Here is a 16,897-nt window from a genome sequence, read left to right as displayed (position 1 = left end):
TTCTACCTCATCCAGAATTGGGATCCCACCATCTCAACTTCTCCTTAGTACTTGCCACTTTTTTTTTTTTTTTCCTTTTTGCCTGTGCCCATGGCTTGTGGAAGTTCCTGGGCCAGGGCTCAAAACCTGCACCACAGCAGTGACAGTTAACCACTAGGCCACCACGGAACTCCATCCTTTCTAATTCGCTATATATTTTACTTATTGTCGCCTCCTACTAGAATGCAAACTCCATTGGGGCAGGGATTTTTGAGCAAATATTTAATATCAATAGTCTGCTGTGTCTAAATTTTCAGAGCTTACTCATCTGTTTATTCTTCCAGGCAAACTTCTTTACATTAAAAAAAAATTTTCTTACAAAAGTAATACATCTTATAAAAAGTGTGAACAGGGAGTTCCCATCTATTGCTCAGCGGTTAACAAACCCGACTAGTATTCATGAGAACGTGGGTTCGATCCCTGGCATCACTCTGTGGGTTAAGGATCTGGCGTTGCCGTGAACTGTGGTGTAGGTCACAGACACACCTCAGATCCTGAGTTGCTGTGACTGTGGTGTAGGCTGGTGGCTGTAGCTTCGATTAGACCCCTAGCCTGGGAACTTCCATATGCTGTGGGTGTGGCCCAAAAAAGACACAAAAAAAGTGTGAACGTTACCAAAGTGCCTGGAGTCCTCTCTTCTGCCAGATCCCCTGCAATCCCAGCATCTTAAAGTAGGCACTATTTTTTGTCTTTGTTTTTTGGCCCTGCCCTGAGGCATGCCAAATTTCCTGGGCTAGGGATCAAATCAGTGCCACAGCACTGCCAATGCCAGATCCTTAACCCTCTGATCCACCAGGGAACTCTTCAAGGTAGCCACTGTTAATAGTTTAGTGTATCTCCAGACTTTTCTATGCGTGTACACACATATTCTTTTAAAAACAATAGAAAAATTATAGTATGTTCGTGTGATTCTTTTTCACTTGCATTGCATTGGTTGTTATTCATTTGATCTATCATCTATTAATTTATGTATTTAGGTTTTAAAAAAAAAACACTTTTTTTTTGCTATTACAGTCATTGCATCAGTGACTGTCTTTGTACATCTATCATATTTTTTGTGATGGTGTTTCTTCCCAGAAATGGAACTGCTGGGTCTGAGGATATATGCGTTTTTCATTTTAATAAATTACCCAGTTGTCCTCCCAAAAGGTTGTACCAATTTATACTCTCGAAAATACATTATGAGTTCCTATTTCCCTATAGCCTCAACATGGATTTTCAAATTTTCTTTGTGTGATATATTCTTGTTGTAATCACCTCTCCTTCACCCCATTGGTAAACCAGAGATTCCCACCTTAGGTTGGGCTTCTCCAGTGACAATATCTGACACTTAGCGGCTGAGATTAACCACACATATACTCACAACCCAGGGGAGGACAACACCACAAGCCACACGGGGCCACACAGGTGTTCACTCAGGAATATAGTCAAAAACCAGGTACGGGGTGGGGTGGGGGCAGACTTTGTAGCAGCAGGAGGGTGGGGAGCCCCCTGGTTCCTGCAGGGGATCTGATTGGCTTGTTTGAACAATCCTGAGCGCCGGCAGAGAACTGAAAACCGCTGTTCAGAGATAAGCAGAAACTGCACCTGGCGCATTCGATAAAGAGGATTGTTTGGCTCGGGCAACTTTCAGTTAGGCCATTTGAGGCCCTCTAGATTCTACCAGGTATCAAGGGAGCACAACAGATTGAATTTTAATTCCAGGGAGTTCCTGTCGTGGCGCAGTGGTTAACAAATCCGACTAGGAACCATGAGGTTGTGGGTTTGATCCCTGCCCTTGCTCAGTGGGTTAACGATCTGGCGTTGCCGTGAGCTGTGGTGTAGGTTGCAGACGCAGCTCGGATCCCGTGTTGCTGTGGCTCTGGTGTAGGCCGGTAGCTACAGCTCTGATTCGACCCCTGGCCTGGGAACCTCCATATGCTGCAGGAGCGGCCCAAGAAATAGCAAAAAGACAAAAAAAAAAAAAGAATTTTAATTTCAACCGTTCCTGGTTAATTATGAGCGTTCTTTCAGTTATTGATGTTTTAAATGACTTTTTGGCATCTATTATGATAATTGTTTTTTTCTCATTTAACACACGCATGGATTATTAAGTTCATGTACAATAATATTTCATTGTATTTCCTTGAGTCATATTTAGGAATTCCACCCCTGTCACAACTGATAAGTGTGACTGGTTTGCAGCTCTCCTTTCTGTGCTACCTTTATGGGGCATTGGTGTAAAGGAAATTGTGGCTTCATAAATTAAGGTAGTATTTTAACATTTCTGGGCTCTGATACAGATTTACAGGATGAGGATTCATTGAAAGTTTGAGAGAATTCTTCTATTAAACTATCTGGGCCTAGAGCTTGTTTTGGACATATTCCTTGGATAATATTTTCACCATCTTTCTTATTTTTGTAATTTTATTTCCTGGAAAATGGTCCACATCATCAAGATTGTCATATTCAGTAGAATAGAGTTAGGAGTTCCCGTCTTGGTGCAGTGGGTTAAGAATCCAACTGTAGCAGCTTGGGTCACTGCTAAGGCACAGGTTCAATCCCAGTCTGATGCAGTGGGTTAAGGATCCAGCATTGCTGCAGCTGTGGCATAGGTCACAGCTGCAGCTCAGATTTGATCCCTGGCCCAGGGTGTGGCCAAAAGCAAAAAACAAACCGGAGTCAGATATGGTATTTTCTTATTCTTCTGTTTTGTTTTTGTTTTTGTTTTTAGGCTGGGTAGTAGGCCAGGCAGGGGGCTGCTGCTTGGGCTTTATTTATGCCTCTGAGGAATCAGTGCTCAGTCTCAAGCAGAGAAGCCCGCAACCAGTCTAGACTGGGCTCAGAGTCCAAAGAGAATGTGGGAGAAAGGATGTCCACACCCTGGTGTGGAGCAGAACTGGTGCCAGGGAGCAGCCGAGGCCAGCTGCTGAGAAGGTGGTGGGGGGATGAGCCACCAACCACAGCCAAGGGCAAACTGAGGTCATGGCTGGCTGAAGCTGGACAGAGGAGAGCCTGGGAACCAGAAGGCATACATCTCCTGGTGTTCTTAAGATGTAAGAACAGATGTAACATAAGAACAGAAAACTATGAAAAGATTAAGTTCAGATCAAGACAAAATTGGGGGAGTTCCCATCGTGGCACAGTGGAAACGAATCAGACTAGTAACCATGAGGTTTCGGGTTTGACCCCTGGTCTCGCTCAGTGGGTTAAGGATCCGGCGTTGCTGTGAGCTGTGGTGTAGGCTGGCAGCTGTAGCTCCGATTTGACCCCTAGCCTTGGAACTTCCATATGCCGTAGGTGCAGCCCTAAAAAGCAAAAAACAAAACAAAACAAAAAACCCCAAAAAACAAACCAAAGGCAAAATTGGGGTGGAAAACAGCTAAATCGAAAGGAAAATAAACAAATAGCTTATTAGAGAAGACAGTATCCTTTACTCTGAAGAAAACTATGTCCATGATGGTGAAAAAAAAATTTGGTTAGAGTTCCTGTCGTGGCGCAGCAGAAACGGATCTGACTAGAAACCATGAGGTTGTGGGTTCAATCCTTGGCCTTGCTCAGTGGGTTAAGGATCCGGCATTGCTGTGAGCTGTGGTGTATATGTGGCTCGGATCTGGCATGGCTGTGGCTGTGGTGTAGGCGAGCAGCTGTAGCTCTGATTAGACCCCTAGCCTGGGAACCTCCACATGCCGTGGGTGCAGCCCTAAAAATACAAAAAGACAAAAAAAAAAGGGAATTTCCTGTTTGGCACATCATTTTAAGGATCTGGCATTGCCACAGCTATGGGACAGGCAGAAACTGTGGCTAGATCCCATCCCTGGCTGGGGAACATCCACATGCCAGCTGTATTTGTGGCCAAGGGGGAAAAAAAATTGAGATACTCTTTCAGAATGCAGAGAAAAGGGACAAAGAGATTTAACTGACAGTGATGATCCAATGTAATAATTTTAGGGGAGGAAAAAAACCCAAACAATCTGTCAACAGAATGGACAGGAAAATAGAAAACATCTCAGCTGAAAATAATACCTTTTTTATTTCTGGATAAGTAATAGAAAAATGCCTATACTGAAACTTATACTGGCAATGTTTGACTTTGAAAGTAAAGAAAAATGCCAAGGGAGTTCCCATCGTGGTTCAGTGGTTAATGAATCCAACTAGGAACCATGAGGTTGCGGGTTCGATCCCTGCCCTTGCTCAGTGGGTTAAGGATCTGGCGTTGCCATGAGCTGTGGTGTAGGTTGCAGATGTGGCTCGGATCCCGAGTTGCTGTGGCTCTGGCGTAGGCCGGCAGCTATAGCTCCGATTAGACCCCTGACCTGGGAACCTCCATATGCCGTAGGAGCGGCCCTAGAAAAGGCAAAAAGACCAAAAAAAAAAAAGAAGAAGAAAAATCCCAACAAGCATCAGGTGAACTACTTGCCTAAAAGAAGCCAGCCCAGCTTTGCTACCTTTCCTGGGGGTGTTGGGTGAGCTATAATTGACAGATAACATTCTATTAGTTTCAGGTGTACTTGCTACCATCTTAAGAGCCAAAAGACAGTGAGATAAGGATAAGAGAATCTTGAGAGGAAAAGTCTGAGATTGAAGAATTCTATTAACAGTGAAGCCACCATTTGTGTGTAGACACACAAATGTGTAAAGCCATTACAAAATTCTCATCTAGAGCAAAGACTTAGAAAAACATAACATCCTGGAGTCCTCCTTAAAAATCAGTCAAGTGAGGAGTTCTCACTGTGGCTCAGTAGGTTAAGAATTAGGCTAGTATCCACAAAGATGTGGGTTCAATCCCTGGCCTTGCTCAGTGGGTTAGGGATACAGCATTGCTATGAGCTGGGTGTAGGTCACAGTCAATGCTTGGATCTGGTGTGGCTGTAGCATATGCCAGCAGCTGGAGCTCCGAGTCTACCCCTAGCCTGGGAACCTCCATATGCTGCAAGTTCGGCCTAAGAAAAAAAAGTGTGAGAATATCAGGCCAAGAGATGGAAAGGTATAGGTATATTAAATTACTCATTATATAAGGAGGAACATAAAAATGAATGACTTATTGACTTTAATAATTTGTCAAATATAAACCGCATTTTTATTTGATAAACTAAAAGGCAACAACCAGGAGAATTAAAAACAGACTTTCTGCCTTGCAAGTCACTATGGGAGATAAAAGCAAATATAGAAAAATTCAAAACACAGGCAATAGCCGCAAATTAAAACTATAAAATGAGATGACTAATGACAAAACGAATAAATCTGTAACAGTAAAGCTACAATGGGTTAAATACCAGCCCAAGTGGAGACGCTGCAGTTTTTAAGACAGACCCTTAGTGCCTCCAGGCTTTTCTTAATGCTGAACCCTAGGCGTGGCTTGCTTGCCTGCCCTAGTCAAGGCTAAGGCTTCAGTTCCAGACAGATTTCTTCCTCCCGGCAGTACTCCCAGGCCACCTGGGGAGGAATGAGCATTCCTCTCTCATTCCCGGCAAGCTCCCGGTGCTCCACATTGGAGTATCCCCCCAACTCCCTTTCGCTGCGAGGGGCCGGGCATCGTGCCAGGTTCCGGCCACTGGGTGAAGCACTCAAACTCTGCTCGATTGTAATGTTGTATCTTTTTCCCCGTCCCCCGCCTTTTCCTCCGGACTGTGATCCTTGGCGAGAAGCAAGTTTCAAGCCGGCTCCAATTGGGGACGGACGCAGTCACGGACCATCGAAGCCTTCTTTTCCCCTCAAACCTGCTTGTCCCGGCGCCGGAGCGGATATTCCTTGCGCCGTGTTGGTTCCACGCGCTACAGCTCGCCCCGCCCCCACCTTGCAGATTTGCAGGGTCTTACGGCGTCCGCTGGGAGGCCGCGCCCGGAAGAGCAGGAGCGGGGGAGGACTGGAGCTCGTGGCTTGGCGTCTAGAGTCCCTTCCCCAAGCCAGAGGGTTTCTCCTTGTCGCCAAAGAAGTGAGGTTCAGGGAAGGCGCTGTCCTACTGGATTTGTTGAAGAGGAGAGACTGGGGGCTGAGCCCAAGGGCCTTGGGGGTCAATAAGGTATCAGCAGGGAGTCTCGGTGCAGATTCGCGGAGCACTAGGGTGGGTGAAATAGAGGTCCCATACGCGGACCGGTATGCAGCGACGAAGGGGTTAAGGCATTGCGCCCCGCCTCAGACCGGGGATTGGCGGGCTCGGGGGGCGTGGCCGGAGGGCGGGCCCCCGTTTGCCGCAGCCACGGGTGGGCGGGGCCCGGGCGGGGAGCGGGAGGGGCGCGGAGCCGAGCCGGGCCCGCGCCTCGCGCCCCGCCGGGCGGGCTTCTGGCTGCGCCAGCGAGCGGGGCCGGTGGCGCCCGTGCTGAAGACCCCGCACCGGACCCTGAGGCAGCGAGTAAGTGAGGCAGGCCCTCCGCGGCGCTCCTTGCAGCTCCGACCTGTCGCTGTGCCCGCTGCACCGCGAGGCTCGTTGAGTCTGACCTGGAGCTGGGGAGGGGGTGCGTCCCACTGCTGGGGGTCCCCGGGGTGAGGGGAGTGGAGATGAGGCCGATGATGTCATGGATGCTTCGCAGGGCCTGGGGGATGGTGGCGGCCGGAGGGGGTGCGGCCCGGATTATGTCACCTCTTCCCTCTGCGCCCCGCCCCCCGGGCCACACGCGTTGGTGGGGAGCACCGGGAGGTGCCGGAGGGATTTCAACCACTGCAGAGACCCTTCCCCGGGCACCTCCTCGGGATGGCCTGGGGCCCTGGTCTCTGTTGGCTCTGCGGGCCGCGGGCTGCTGGTGAATGGCGTGCACCCCCCCACACCACCCCCCGTGCAGGAGGCTCGTGTGTGCGCGCGTGTGTCCTCGGGGTTTGTGTGGGGGCGCTGTCAGCCCCCTCAGTCCTGAAGCACGGGTTTCATCAGAGCCAGGATCTAAGGGATGGATCCCTTCCCCCTTTGTCGCCAAGGGAAGATGGATCTCCCCTCACACATCCCAACCAAGAAGTTCTGGAGACCTCTGCACCCTCAAAGCCCTACTGTGACCCTGATACCTTTTCTCCCTCAGTCCTTCCCAGAAGCCCTTCCTGATGTTCCCGTCCGGATTCATTGCCTCTTTGCATTGCTCATAACTGGCCTTCCCACATGCATTCTCTGCATCTCCTCAGTGCCAGGGCCTAAAGACCCCAACACTCTGTTGTCTTTTTCCCTGCGGGGGGCACCCACAGTCCAGCCCTGGAGATGCCTCAGAATGAAATCTTGGAGTAGCCTGAGCCAAGTGCTTTAAGACCTCTTCCCGCAGGGGAGATCAGGAATGCTGTCCTGGGAGGCAGCATCTGGATTGGTCCTTGAAAGATGCAGAATGGGCACAAGGAGCTGAGAAGAGATTTTGTGCATGGAGTGAGATGGGCTCAGGTCAGGGGACATAGGATGAGCAGCAGGAGAGGCCTTGGGGGCTCTGCTGCAAGCTCTACCTTGGTTCTGAGGGTTGAGAGGAATGCCAGGCATTTACCCATAATACATTCACTTCTTAACATTCCTGTAATGTAGGTGTGAGAATCTGAGGTGGAATAACCTGCATGCAGTTCCACCTCTAATCAGTTGAGCTGGGATTTACACTTGAAGCTGATGCCTCCATAACTCTGTCTACTGCACTTGGTGCTGTTCATGGAAGAATTCGGGCAGAGCAGGGACAACGGCTTTGCCCTTTAGAAAGTGTCCCTCAGCAGCTACACAGGGGAGGGAGTGCAGAAGAAGAAATGCGAGTGAGAAGCCCCCAGCAAGGATGCTGGCAGGAGGGGCTGGTGAGATCTTTAGGGGTTGAGTGGGCTGAGCTTGGGGCCTCTGAGACCCCAAGAGAAGGGTGGAGTGTTCCTAGCTTTAGGAGGGGCACAGATAGGGAGGGCCTGGTTCGTCATGGTAGGATGGAAGGACCTGCCCATGTAACCTCCAGGTATTGTCCATTTGGTCCCTTTGTGACCACTAATACTGTGTGTAATGTCCCACGCACGGAGGGTTGACAGGACAGAGATAGAGGCAGAATCAGGCAACAGGCTGTCATCCCATAGCTAAGTGGATGCCATGAGGCTGTCTTTGCAGTGCACACTCAGCTGCCTGGGCTAGTGCAGGACCCTGACCCACAGATGAAGCTCAAACCCTTCCCCTGTATTCAGTTTCTGCCTATCAGGGAAACATATGCCCCTCTTTGTCCTGCCAGTTCCATGCTGTCTTTTTGAGGAAAGAAGCTGCAGCAGCCCAAGCTGGGGAGAGGCAAGGGGCTGGGAGCACTTACATGGGGTTGACCAAAACAGGTTAGAATTATGGTGCGAAGTTTTCAGGGAGCGAGGCTCCAGGGAGAAGAGCAGTGTGTTGGTAGTCAAGGATTCCCTAAGTAGACCATGGGAATAGGAGGCTCAGGACCTCATTTCCATCTGTCCAGGACTCTGGGCATCCGGGCCTGGTTGGGGACCCCACACAACCCCCCCCGGGGGGGGAGGGGCAACAGTGGGGCAGAGTGCCATGTGATCAGCCCCAACCTATGGCCAGATCCTCCTTTCCTGGAGCTCAGAGAAGATAGTATTGCATGTTTATATGGCACCTTACAGTTTGCAGAGCACCTTCGCAAATATTATCCTCCGTGGCTCTTATGATCAACTCAATCACTTCTGTTTGCGTCTGCCCACACCTGGCGCAGCCCCCTTTGCCTAGATCTCCAATCTCATTATCGACGCCCTTCCTTCAGCACATCACCACACTCGGGTTTCTACCCTGTTTCATTCTAAAATTAGAAAAGAGCCTTTGGATCCCAAACCACCTTAAATTACTGCTTTCTCAGCCCTTCTCTTTTAGCAGGGAACTTTCTCATTCCCTCAGACCCCTTCCCCCCACTCCTACCGTCTGGCTCTGCCTTGCACCCCTTTTCTGAAATCATTCTCTCGTAGACAGCAGTGATGTTTCCACCTGCCGAATTCAGGGCACCCTCTCCAATCCCAATTTTAGCTGGCCCCCCTTTTTTTTAACATCAGGAGCTGCCTCCACATTCTTGAAGCCCACCCCATCTTCGTCCTCAGGCCCTGCCTTCTCCTGGCCTTCCTGCTCCCACACCATCTACTAGGCTTCTTAGGCACTGTCACTTTAACTCCATGCTGGGCCCCACCCCCCGCCCCCCAGCCCCCTCGAATGCTCATGAGTCCAGTCTCTCTTTCCATCCAGGATGTAATAGAAATATTTCTTTGGTCTTCCTCAAAGCACCTATTTCCCCCAGACTTTCACCTCCTGTCATGTTCAGGGTGTTACCTACCCTGGTGCCCACCCAGTCCAGACTCCTCCCTTGCCTCCAACCCCTGAACCCCATCTGTATGAAGTTTTGTCAGTTGTTCCTCCCAAACCTGCCCAGATCTTCCCACTGGTTCTGAGCCCCAGGTCACCCAGCCTCCATCCTCTCAGTCCCTACACTGCATCCCCAAGTGGCAAGAAAAGGGGGTCATGCTTAGGATGGGAAGTGGATATCTGGGCTGGAGTGTATGGGGAGTGGAGACAGAGCAGGGCGAGGGTGAATCACGAGAGGCACCTAGGGCACTCGATGTAAAAAGGCACTCACACCCCAGGGTCCTGCGCTTGCTGAGCCTGCACTGAAACTGCACCCTAGTTGCCTCTCTTGCTGCACGCCACGTCTCAGGCTTGTGGGACATGGGGACAGATTAGTTTAAGGGAGGAAGGTGGTAAAGTCCTGTTCTCCACACCTCCTCGGGAGCCAGAGGCTGAGAGAATGGAATTTTACAAAGGCAGTGTGAACCAGTTTGGTGGCGAGTTTTCCAACCACCTAGGGCTGTAATCCTGGGTGTGCTGACCAGAAGTCTCCTGAAGGGCAAGAGTTTTGTTAGGCTCTCCTGGTCTAAGGCCCGTTAGGACAAACAGCATTCGAAGTGGGCAGCTGGGTAGAACACAGAGGAGCGCTCTAGGAACAGAGGTCTGCCACCTGTCCTCCTTTGCCTTGGGAGAGGAGGGCTCCCTAGCAGGTTTCTGGTGGGAGCAGAGATTAAATGCCTGGAGGGTGCCCTCTGCCATTTCTGGCACATGTATCCGGGCATCTACACTCCTGGCAGGTGCTGTCTGCTGCCACTGCCCGGCTGGATTTTGAGGCTCTCTGGGGCAGGTGTTTCCAGGGCGGACTTGAGACAAAGGAACGAGGAAGCAGAGCCTTTCTGGGCACAAGTAACCTGAGGCCCTGCTCCCCCACCCCGGCTCCTGTGGGCCGGCCTTGAGGGAGGGGGGACGCAAGCTCACGGGAGGGCTCAGAGGAATTCGCGGCGAAGTGAGCTGGGTCAAGGTCCACGAGGAGCTGGGGGAGGGGAGTAATCCAGGAAGTCTTCCCGGCGGCAGTGAATTCTTAGAGGGGTCCTGCGGGGGCGGAGTCCTCCTGGGCTCCGCTGGGAGCGGACGCCCCGCCCCTGACCACGCCCACCTGTGGGAACCCCGGTGCTCAAGGGAGGAAAGGCCCGCGCCCGCAGCGGGCAGGCGGCGCTGCGTCTTCTGCCCTGGCCCCGGCCAGCCCGGAGCCCTCTGCCGAGGTACTGACCATGGGGAGGGGGCGCTTCCGCGCCTGGCGAGGTCCCTCCCTTGCCACGCGCAGCAGCCGCGGTCCCCGGCCGTCTGCGGGGGGGGGGGGGAGGTGGGGCGTACCTGTGGTCGCCCAGATGCGCGCGGCCGCGGGAACTCCCGCCCACCTTACCCCCAAAACCCCCGTCGCCTGCCGCGCCCGCTGCCCTGGGCTGCCTGGCCCACGGCAGCACTGCGAGGTAGGTCCTTCATTCCTCCCATTTCGCAGAGGAGAAAACTGCAGTCCGGGATGGCTCAGTCGGCCCGTCCAAAGTCGCACAGCTGGTTCTGGCCGAGCCCCTACTACGAGAGTGAGGCACATGGCCCATGCAGACCGGGCCTCGGAGGGTCCCAGGCTTGAGGACCCGTCGGCCCCCCCACCCCCTTGGAGAGGCAAGGAGAGGATCCTGCGCTCGTAGTGAGCCTCCACTTCTGCCCTTGACTGCAACACCCTAGGTTAGGGGGCTGGGAAGGACAGCCCACAGTTTTTGGAGAGGGGTGGGTTTCTCTTCCTCCCTTAACTTCTGAGGTTCCCTATTGGATTCAGGTACCGCTCCCGCCTTCCAACCCCATCTCCCCAGCCGGGTGGGATGTACAGGCCCAGACCCAGAGTAAAGAACCCCTAAGTTCTGGAGGTTGCAGGGAAGAGTTGAGGCATCACTGAGTCTGGGAGGCTCCTGGAGGAGGTGGGTTTGAGGTGGGAGTTGAGGAGAGCACAGCTGGGAGGGTAGGTGCATGGTCCCTGGGGGGTGGGCTTTGTCAGCAGGCAGCCCCTCTTACCAAGCTATCACTGTTTCCCCAGCCCCATTCCTTCACCTTGGGTGTTTGGGAACTCTTGTACCCACTGTAAGGAAGGGGACACCGAGGGACAGGTCTGTCTTGGATGGGGTGGTGGGAGTGGGGGTGGGGCTGACCTATCTCTGCTTTCCCACCTGTGTCCACAGTGCTCCCCTGGCTTAGTCATGGCGAAGCTGGAGACACTGCCTGTGCGCGCTGACCCAGGGCGGGATCCCCTCCTGGCCTTTGCCCCTCGGCCCTCTGAGCTCGGACCCCCAGACCCTCGCCTGGCCATGGGCAGTGTGGGCAGCGGGGTGGCCCACACCCAGGAGTTTGCCATGAAGAGTGTGGGCACCCGCACAGGGGGTGGGGGCAGCCAGGGCAGTTTTCCTGGCCCCCGTGGCAGTGGGGCCAGCAGGGAGAGGCCAGGCCGCTACCCCTCAGAGGACAAGGCTCTCGCCAATTCACTCTACCTCAATGGCGAGCTGCGGGGCAGTGACCACACGGATGTCTGCGGCAATGTGGTGGGCAGCAGTGGTGGCAGCAGCAGCAGCGGTGGCAGTGACAAGGCCCCACCACAATATCGTGAACCCAGCCACCCACCCAAACTCCTGCCCACCTCTGGCAAGCTAGACCAGGTCAGTCCCCAGGGCTTTTTTCTGGGGGTGGGAGGCAACCCAGAGATGGGGAGGAAGTGGGTCTTCTTGGAGGCTGGGTTGTAGGGGCTGGGGTAGAAGCTGAGTTGAGGAGCCTTGGAGGCCAAGTCCACCTGCTGGGTCTAGGGCAGAGACCTGGCTGCTGGGATCAGGAGGGTGGATGTTGGGTAAAGACCCAGCCAGAAGGGACTCCCAGGATGGAGCTCCGATGGGGTAGGGGGGAGGTGGGGCTGAAGACATCTAGGCCAGAGGAAAAAGACTGGGGTCAAGGCCAAGGCCAAGGCCCCATCATGATTCCACATTCCCCCTCCCTTGCTTTTATGCAGTGCTCAGAGCCACTGGTTCGGCCTTCAGCCTTCAAGCCCGTTGTACCCAAGAACTTCCACTCCATGCAGAACTTGTGCCCCCCGCAGTCCAACGGGACCCCTGAGGGACGACAGGGCCCCGGTGGCCTCAAGGGTGGACTGGACAAGTCTCGGACCATGACCCCAGCGGGTGGGGGTGGGGGCGGCCTCTCAGATTCAGGCCGGAACTCACTCACAAGCCTGCCCACTTACAGCTCCAGCTACAGCCAGCACCTGGCACCCCTCAGTGCCTCCACCAGCCACATCAATCGCATTGGCACTGCCAGCTATGGTAGTGGCAGTGGTGGCAGCAGCAGCGGTGGTGGGTCAGGCTACCAGGACCTAGCAACCTCTGACAGTGGGCGGGCCTCCAGCAAAAGCGGGTCATCCTCATCCATGGGGCGGCCAGGCCACTTGGGATCGGGGGAGGGTGGAGGTGGAGGCCTGCCGTTTGCGGCCTGCTCGCCACCCTCGCCCAGCACTCTGATCCAGGAGCTAGAGGAGCGGCTGTGGGAGAAGGAGCAGGAGGTGGCAGCTCTGCGGCGTAGCCTGGAGCAGAGCGAGGCGGCGGTGGCTCAGGTGCTGGAGGAGCGGCAGAAGGCCTGGGAGCGTGAGCTGGCTGAGCTGCGGCAGGGCTGCAGTGGGAAGCTGCAGCAGGTGGCCCGGCGCGCTCAGCGCGCCCAGCAAGGCCTACAGCTGCAGGTGCTGCGGCTGCAGCAGGACAAGAAGCAGCTGCAGGAGGAGGCAGCCCGGCTGATGCGCCAACGGGAAGAGCTTGAGGACAAGGTGGCCGCCTGCCAGAAGGAACAGGCCGACTTCCTGCCCCGGATGGAGGAAACTAAGTGGGAGGTGCGGGCTGGGGGCTTGGGCTCTCCCTGTGTCCCCTTCCATCTCGCTGGAGAAACCCAGAACAGCAACCCACAACCATCACTGGGGAAGCGAAGGTTGTGGCGGGATCGATTAGGGGTGTCTGAAGACCAGGGCTGTGTGAGATTAGCCATGTCTGAGGAGGGGGTCTTTCTGTTCTGATGAGGAGCTGACCCTGAGCCCCGGGGTAGCTCAATGCCCTGGGGCTGGGGTGGGGGTGGGCAGAGCTCGGCCTTCACCCTGACTTCTCTTCTCACCCGCTCCTGCCCAGGTGTGCCAGAAGGCTGGGGAGATTTCCCTCCTGAAGCAGCAGCTGAAGGACTCGCAGGCCGACGTGTCCCAGAAGCTGAGTGAGATCGTAGGGCTGCGCTCCCAGTTGCGGGAGGGCCGGGCCTCGCTGCGAGAGAAGGAGGAGCAGCTGCTCAGCCTGAGGGACTCCTTCAGCAGCAAACAGGCCAGCCTGGAGCTGGGCGAGGGCGAGCTGCCCTCTGCCTGCCTCAAGCCGGCACTGACCCCAGTGGACCCGGCTGAGCCGCAGGATGCCCTGGCCACCTGCGAGAGTGACGAGGCCAAGATGCGCCGTCAGGCTGGGGTGGCTGCCGCCGCCTCCCTGGCTTCCTTGGATGGGGAGGTGGATGCTGGGGGGGAGAGTGGGACGCGGGCCCTGCGGCGGGAGGTGGGGCGGCTACAGGCTGAGCTCGCAGCCGAGCGGCGAGCCCGGGAGCGCCAGGGTGCCAGCTTCGCAGAGGAGCGCCGCGTGTGGCTGGAGGAGAAGGAGAAGGTCATCGAGTACCAGAAGCAGCTGCAGCTGAGTTACGTGGAGATGTACCAGCGCAACCAGCAGCTGGAGCGGCGGCTGCGAGAGCGCGGGGCCGCGGGAGGTGCCAGCACGCCTACACCCCAACACGGGGAGGAGAAGAAAGCCTGGACCCCCTCCCGCCTGGAGCGCATTGAGTCCACAGAAATCTGATCCCCTCCCTGGGCATGTGGTCTTTTGACAAAAACCCTGTCAAAGGCCAGAGTCCCCAGTATCCCTTCCTTGCCATCACCTTCCCCTCATGTCCCCCTGTATCCCCAGACCAAAGAGGTTCTCAAAGCAGCTGTGACCAGGTCCCTCCCTCCCCTCACTGGGTGCCTCCCAGCTCTACCACTGCCCCCCTGGGCAGCCCACTTGACCCTCCTCCCAAGGAGGAAATAGGGGGAGGGCTGAGTGTGTGGGGATGAAGGACCCAGGCAGTAGGGGAGCCCGGGCTCCCTTTCTTGGCACTCCCTTGTTGAAGAGGTGGCAGGCCTGCAGTGCCGCCAGGTACCAGCCCTTTGATGGTCTGGGCTGCTACTGCCGGCCCATCGTGTGTCTAGAGATGCGCTCTGTGCCCATCTCCTATGCCGTGTAGCCTGAGGGGGCCTGCCTGGGGTCTGCCGGAGTGGACAGACCTTGGGCTCCCGGCCTCTCTCCTTCCTGCGCAGTCTTCCCTCCCTGGCAGATTGGCAGGACGAGTGGGAGCAGATGGCCTGCCTGTGGTTGAGAGGGCTACCTGCCCAGCCCCTCCCCCCCCCCCAAGGTCTCTTGGGCTCAGGCCTCAGAGCCTGGCCTGGTCCTGAGTGTGTGTCCATTTGTGTGTGTTGGAGGAGGGAAGGGCAGGGGCTGGAGGCCCAGTGCCCAGGGAAGCTCTGCCCTCCTCTTCTTGGGAAGGGTCACCTGGAGGCTTCTTAGCTCTACCCTGCCCCTTCTGGCCAGGATCCCACAGGACAACAGTCCCATCTGCTTGGCTGACCCCATACCCCGGACCACTGTCCAGCTCTAACTACAGCTATTAAGTGCTACCTGCCTCTCAGGCACTCCCCTCACCCAGTTTCTGAGGTCATATGAGTGTCTGTGATGTCTTCCTGTGTCTTCCCCCACTTGATTCCCTCAGCCTCCTTCTGCTTTCATGCTCTGAACATCGTTGTCCTAGGCCACCGCTTCCCCCAAACCTCACCTTTTCTTCCAGTAGAAAACTCTGCTTGATCTTTGGTGCACTGCCCACTTCCACACTCCACTGGGCCCAAGCCTGAGCCTGTGGCCCTTGTTTTGGGGGACAGGGGGTGGCTATGATTGCTCTTGAAGAGCAAGGCTGAATGGAGAGGAACACTGACCCCTGGGTCCCAGGGGCCTGAGGTAGCCCGGGGTTTGCCCAGGGTAGGCCTGGCATGGCCGTCAGTGGGGGTGGGGGCAGCCAATGTCACTTCCTCCTCTCGGGGCCCTCTGAGACTCTATCTCCCCAAGATAAGAAGGGAAAGGCAAATTTCTAACACACCAGCAATAAAAATCAGAGGAGGCTTGGCCCTCAGCCCTGGTATTTCTCTTTTCACTCTCTCCCTCCCACCCCCAAGACTGGGTTTGTGGGGCAGGGTGGAGGGAGCTGGCAACTACTGTGAGCAACCCCCGACCCCTGACCAGCCTCCTCCCATGACTGGTGACTGTTTAACCAGCTGTGCATCCCCCACAAAAACAGGAGTGCCCCTCTGCGTGGCCTCTGTCCTTCTGCACAGCCCCTTCCGGTGGCCCTCCCCAGATCTCTAAGCTGGGTGAGGGGCTGTCCTGGCAATCACTGCCCATTCCACTCACCCTTCACTACACCTGCCCCAGAACCTGGGCCTGGGCCAGAGGGGCAGGGGGAAGAGAAGGCATTAGTAGGAAAAAAAAAAATAGAAAAAAAAAATGAACAGACTCAGCTTTGGGACTTCCAACCACAAAAGAAATTATATATAAATATATAAAAATATATATCTCTACCATATGTGATGGAAAGACTTCGTTTTCTTTTCCCAAAGAAATAAAATGGAGAAAGCCTCTTGAGTGGTTTTTTTTTTTTTTTTGGCTTGCTTGTGTCTTTGCTGGTGTGAAGCTGAGGCTGGGTAAGGGAGGTGTGGAGGGCAAAGCTGGAGTAAACATTTTCCAGAGGAGGCATGAGACTGGAGGTGCTCACTGGGCCGTGCCTGGAGGTTGGCCCAAAGCCCAAGCTCCTCCCTGTGGCTAGGAGGAGTAGTGGTTCCACGTTCCTGCCTGACAGGGCTTTCTCTTCAGGTCTGCCTGTCGCCAAAAGGGTCTCCAACTAGTTCCAGCTCAGAATCTGTTGGGAGTTCCCCTCGCGGTGCAGTGGAAATGAATCTGACTAGGAACCATGAGGTTGCTGGTTCAATCCCTGGCCTCACTCAGCAGGTTAAGGATCCTGCGTTGCCTTGAGCTGTGGTGTAGGTGGCAGACGCGGCTCAGATCTTGTGTTGCTGTGGCTGTGGTGTAGGCCAGCAGCTGCAGCTCCCCTTAGACCCCTAGCCTGGGAACTTCCATATGCTGCAAGTATGGCCTAAAAAGGCCAAAAAAAAAAAAAAATATATATATATATATAAAACTGGATACCAGGCTGTTGGCCAGAAGGCAGGGGAGGCAACAGAACCAGATGCAGCCTGCAGCATCCTGAGCCACCCTACAGTGATGAGCTTAAGTCTGAGGGCAGAACACATAGACGTGAAATGTTTGTAATTAGCAGTAAGAACCAATTTGTAATTAGTGGTGAGGCCCCAAAGGCAGAAGGGGCCCAAGTGTGCTTCAGGGAGGGAGCAGATTTTTATGATCATTCCTTTGCTCATCCTCATGAAGCTCCCCAAGCAAGAATGTACTCTGCTACAAGTAATGCAGCCTGAGTTACAGGACCTCA

The 16,897-nt window shown here is 54.6% G+C and overlaps 1 protein-coding gene across 4 annotated transcripts; it reads left to right on the top strand.

Moving 5' to 3' along the window:
• The first annotated feature begins 5,720 nt into the window (after positions 1 to 5,720).
• LZTS3 (leucine zipper tumor suppressor family member 3) lies at positions 5,721 to 16,038 on the top strand. Of its 4 annotated transcripts, none has more exons than XM_047771484.1 (5): positions 5,721 to 6,040; positions 10,785 to 11,011; positions 11,500 to 11,970; positions 12,315 to 13,181; positions 13,471 to 16,038. In XM_047771484.1, exons 3-5 carry the CDS (start codon positions 11,518 to 11,520, stop codon positions 14,167 to 14,169), a joined length of 2,019 nt encoding a protein of 672 aa, XP_047627440.1. In that variant the 5' UTR covers positions 5,721 to 6,040; positions 10,785 to 11,011; positions 11,500 to 11,517; the 3' UTR covers positions 14,170 to 16,038. The 4 variants fall into 4 exon arrangements, with proteins under 4 accessions (XP_047627440.1, XP_047627441.1, XP_047627438.1 ...); XM_047771485.1 differs by lacking the exon at positions 5,721 to 6,040 and adding an exon at positions 6,222 to 6,370 and having other exon boundaries at positions 10,785 to 10,973; XM_047771482.1 differs by lacking the exon at positions 5,721 to 6,040 and adding an exon at positions 6,222 to 6,370.
• The last annotated feature ends 859 nt before the right edge of the window (positions 16,039 to 16,897 follow it).

This window comes from Phacochoerus africanus, chromosome 3 (genome assembly GCF_016906955.1).
Source record: "Phacochoerus africanus isolate WHEZ1 chromosome 3, ROS_Pafr_v1, whole genome shotgun sequence".
Classification (NCBI taxonomy): Eukaryota; Metazoa; Chordata; class Mammalia; order Artiodactyla; family Suidae; genus Phacochoerus; species Phacochoerus africanus.
The sequence above is the reverse complement of the archived record's forward strand: the minus strand, read 5'-3'. Positions and strand labels throughout refer to the sequence as shown.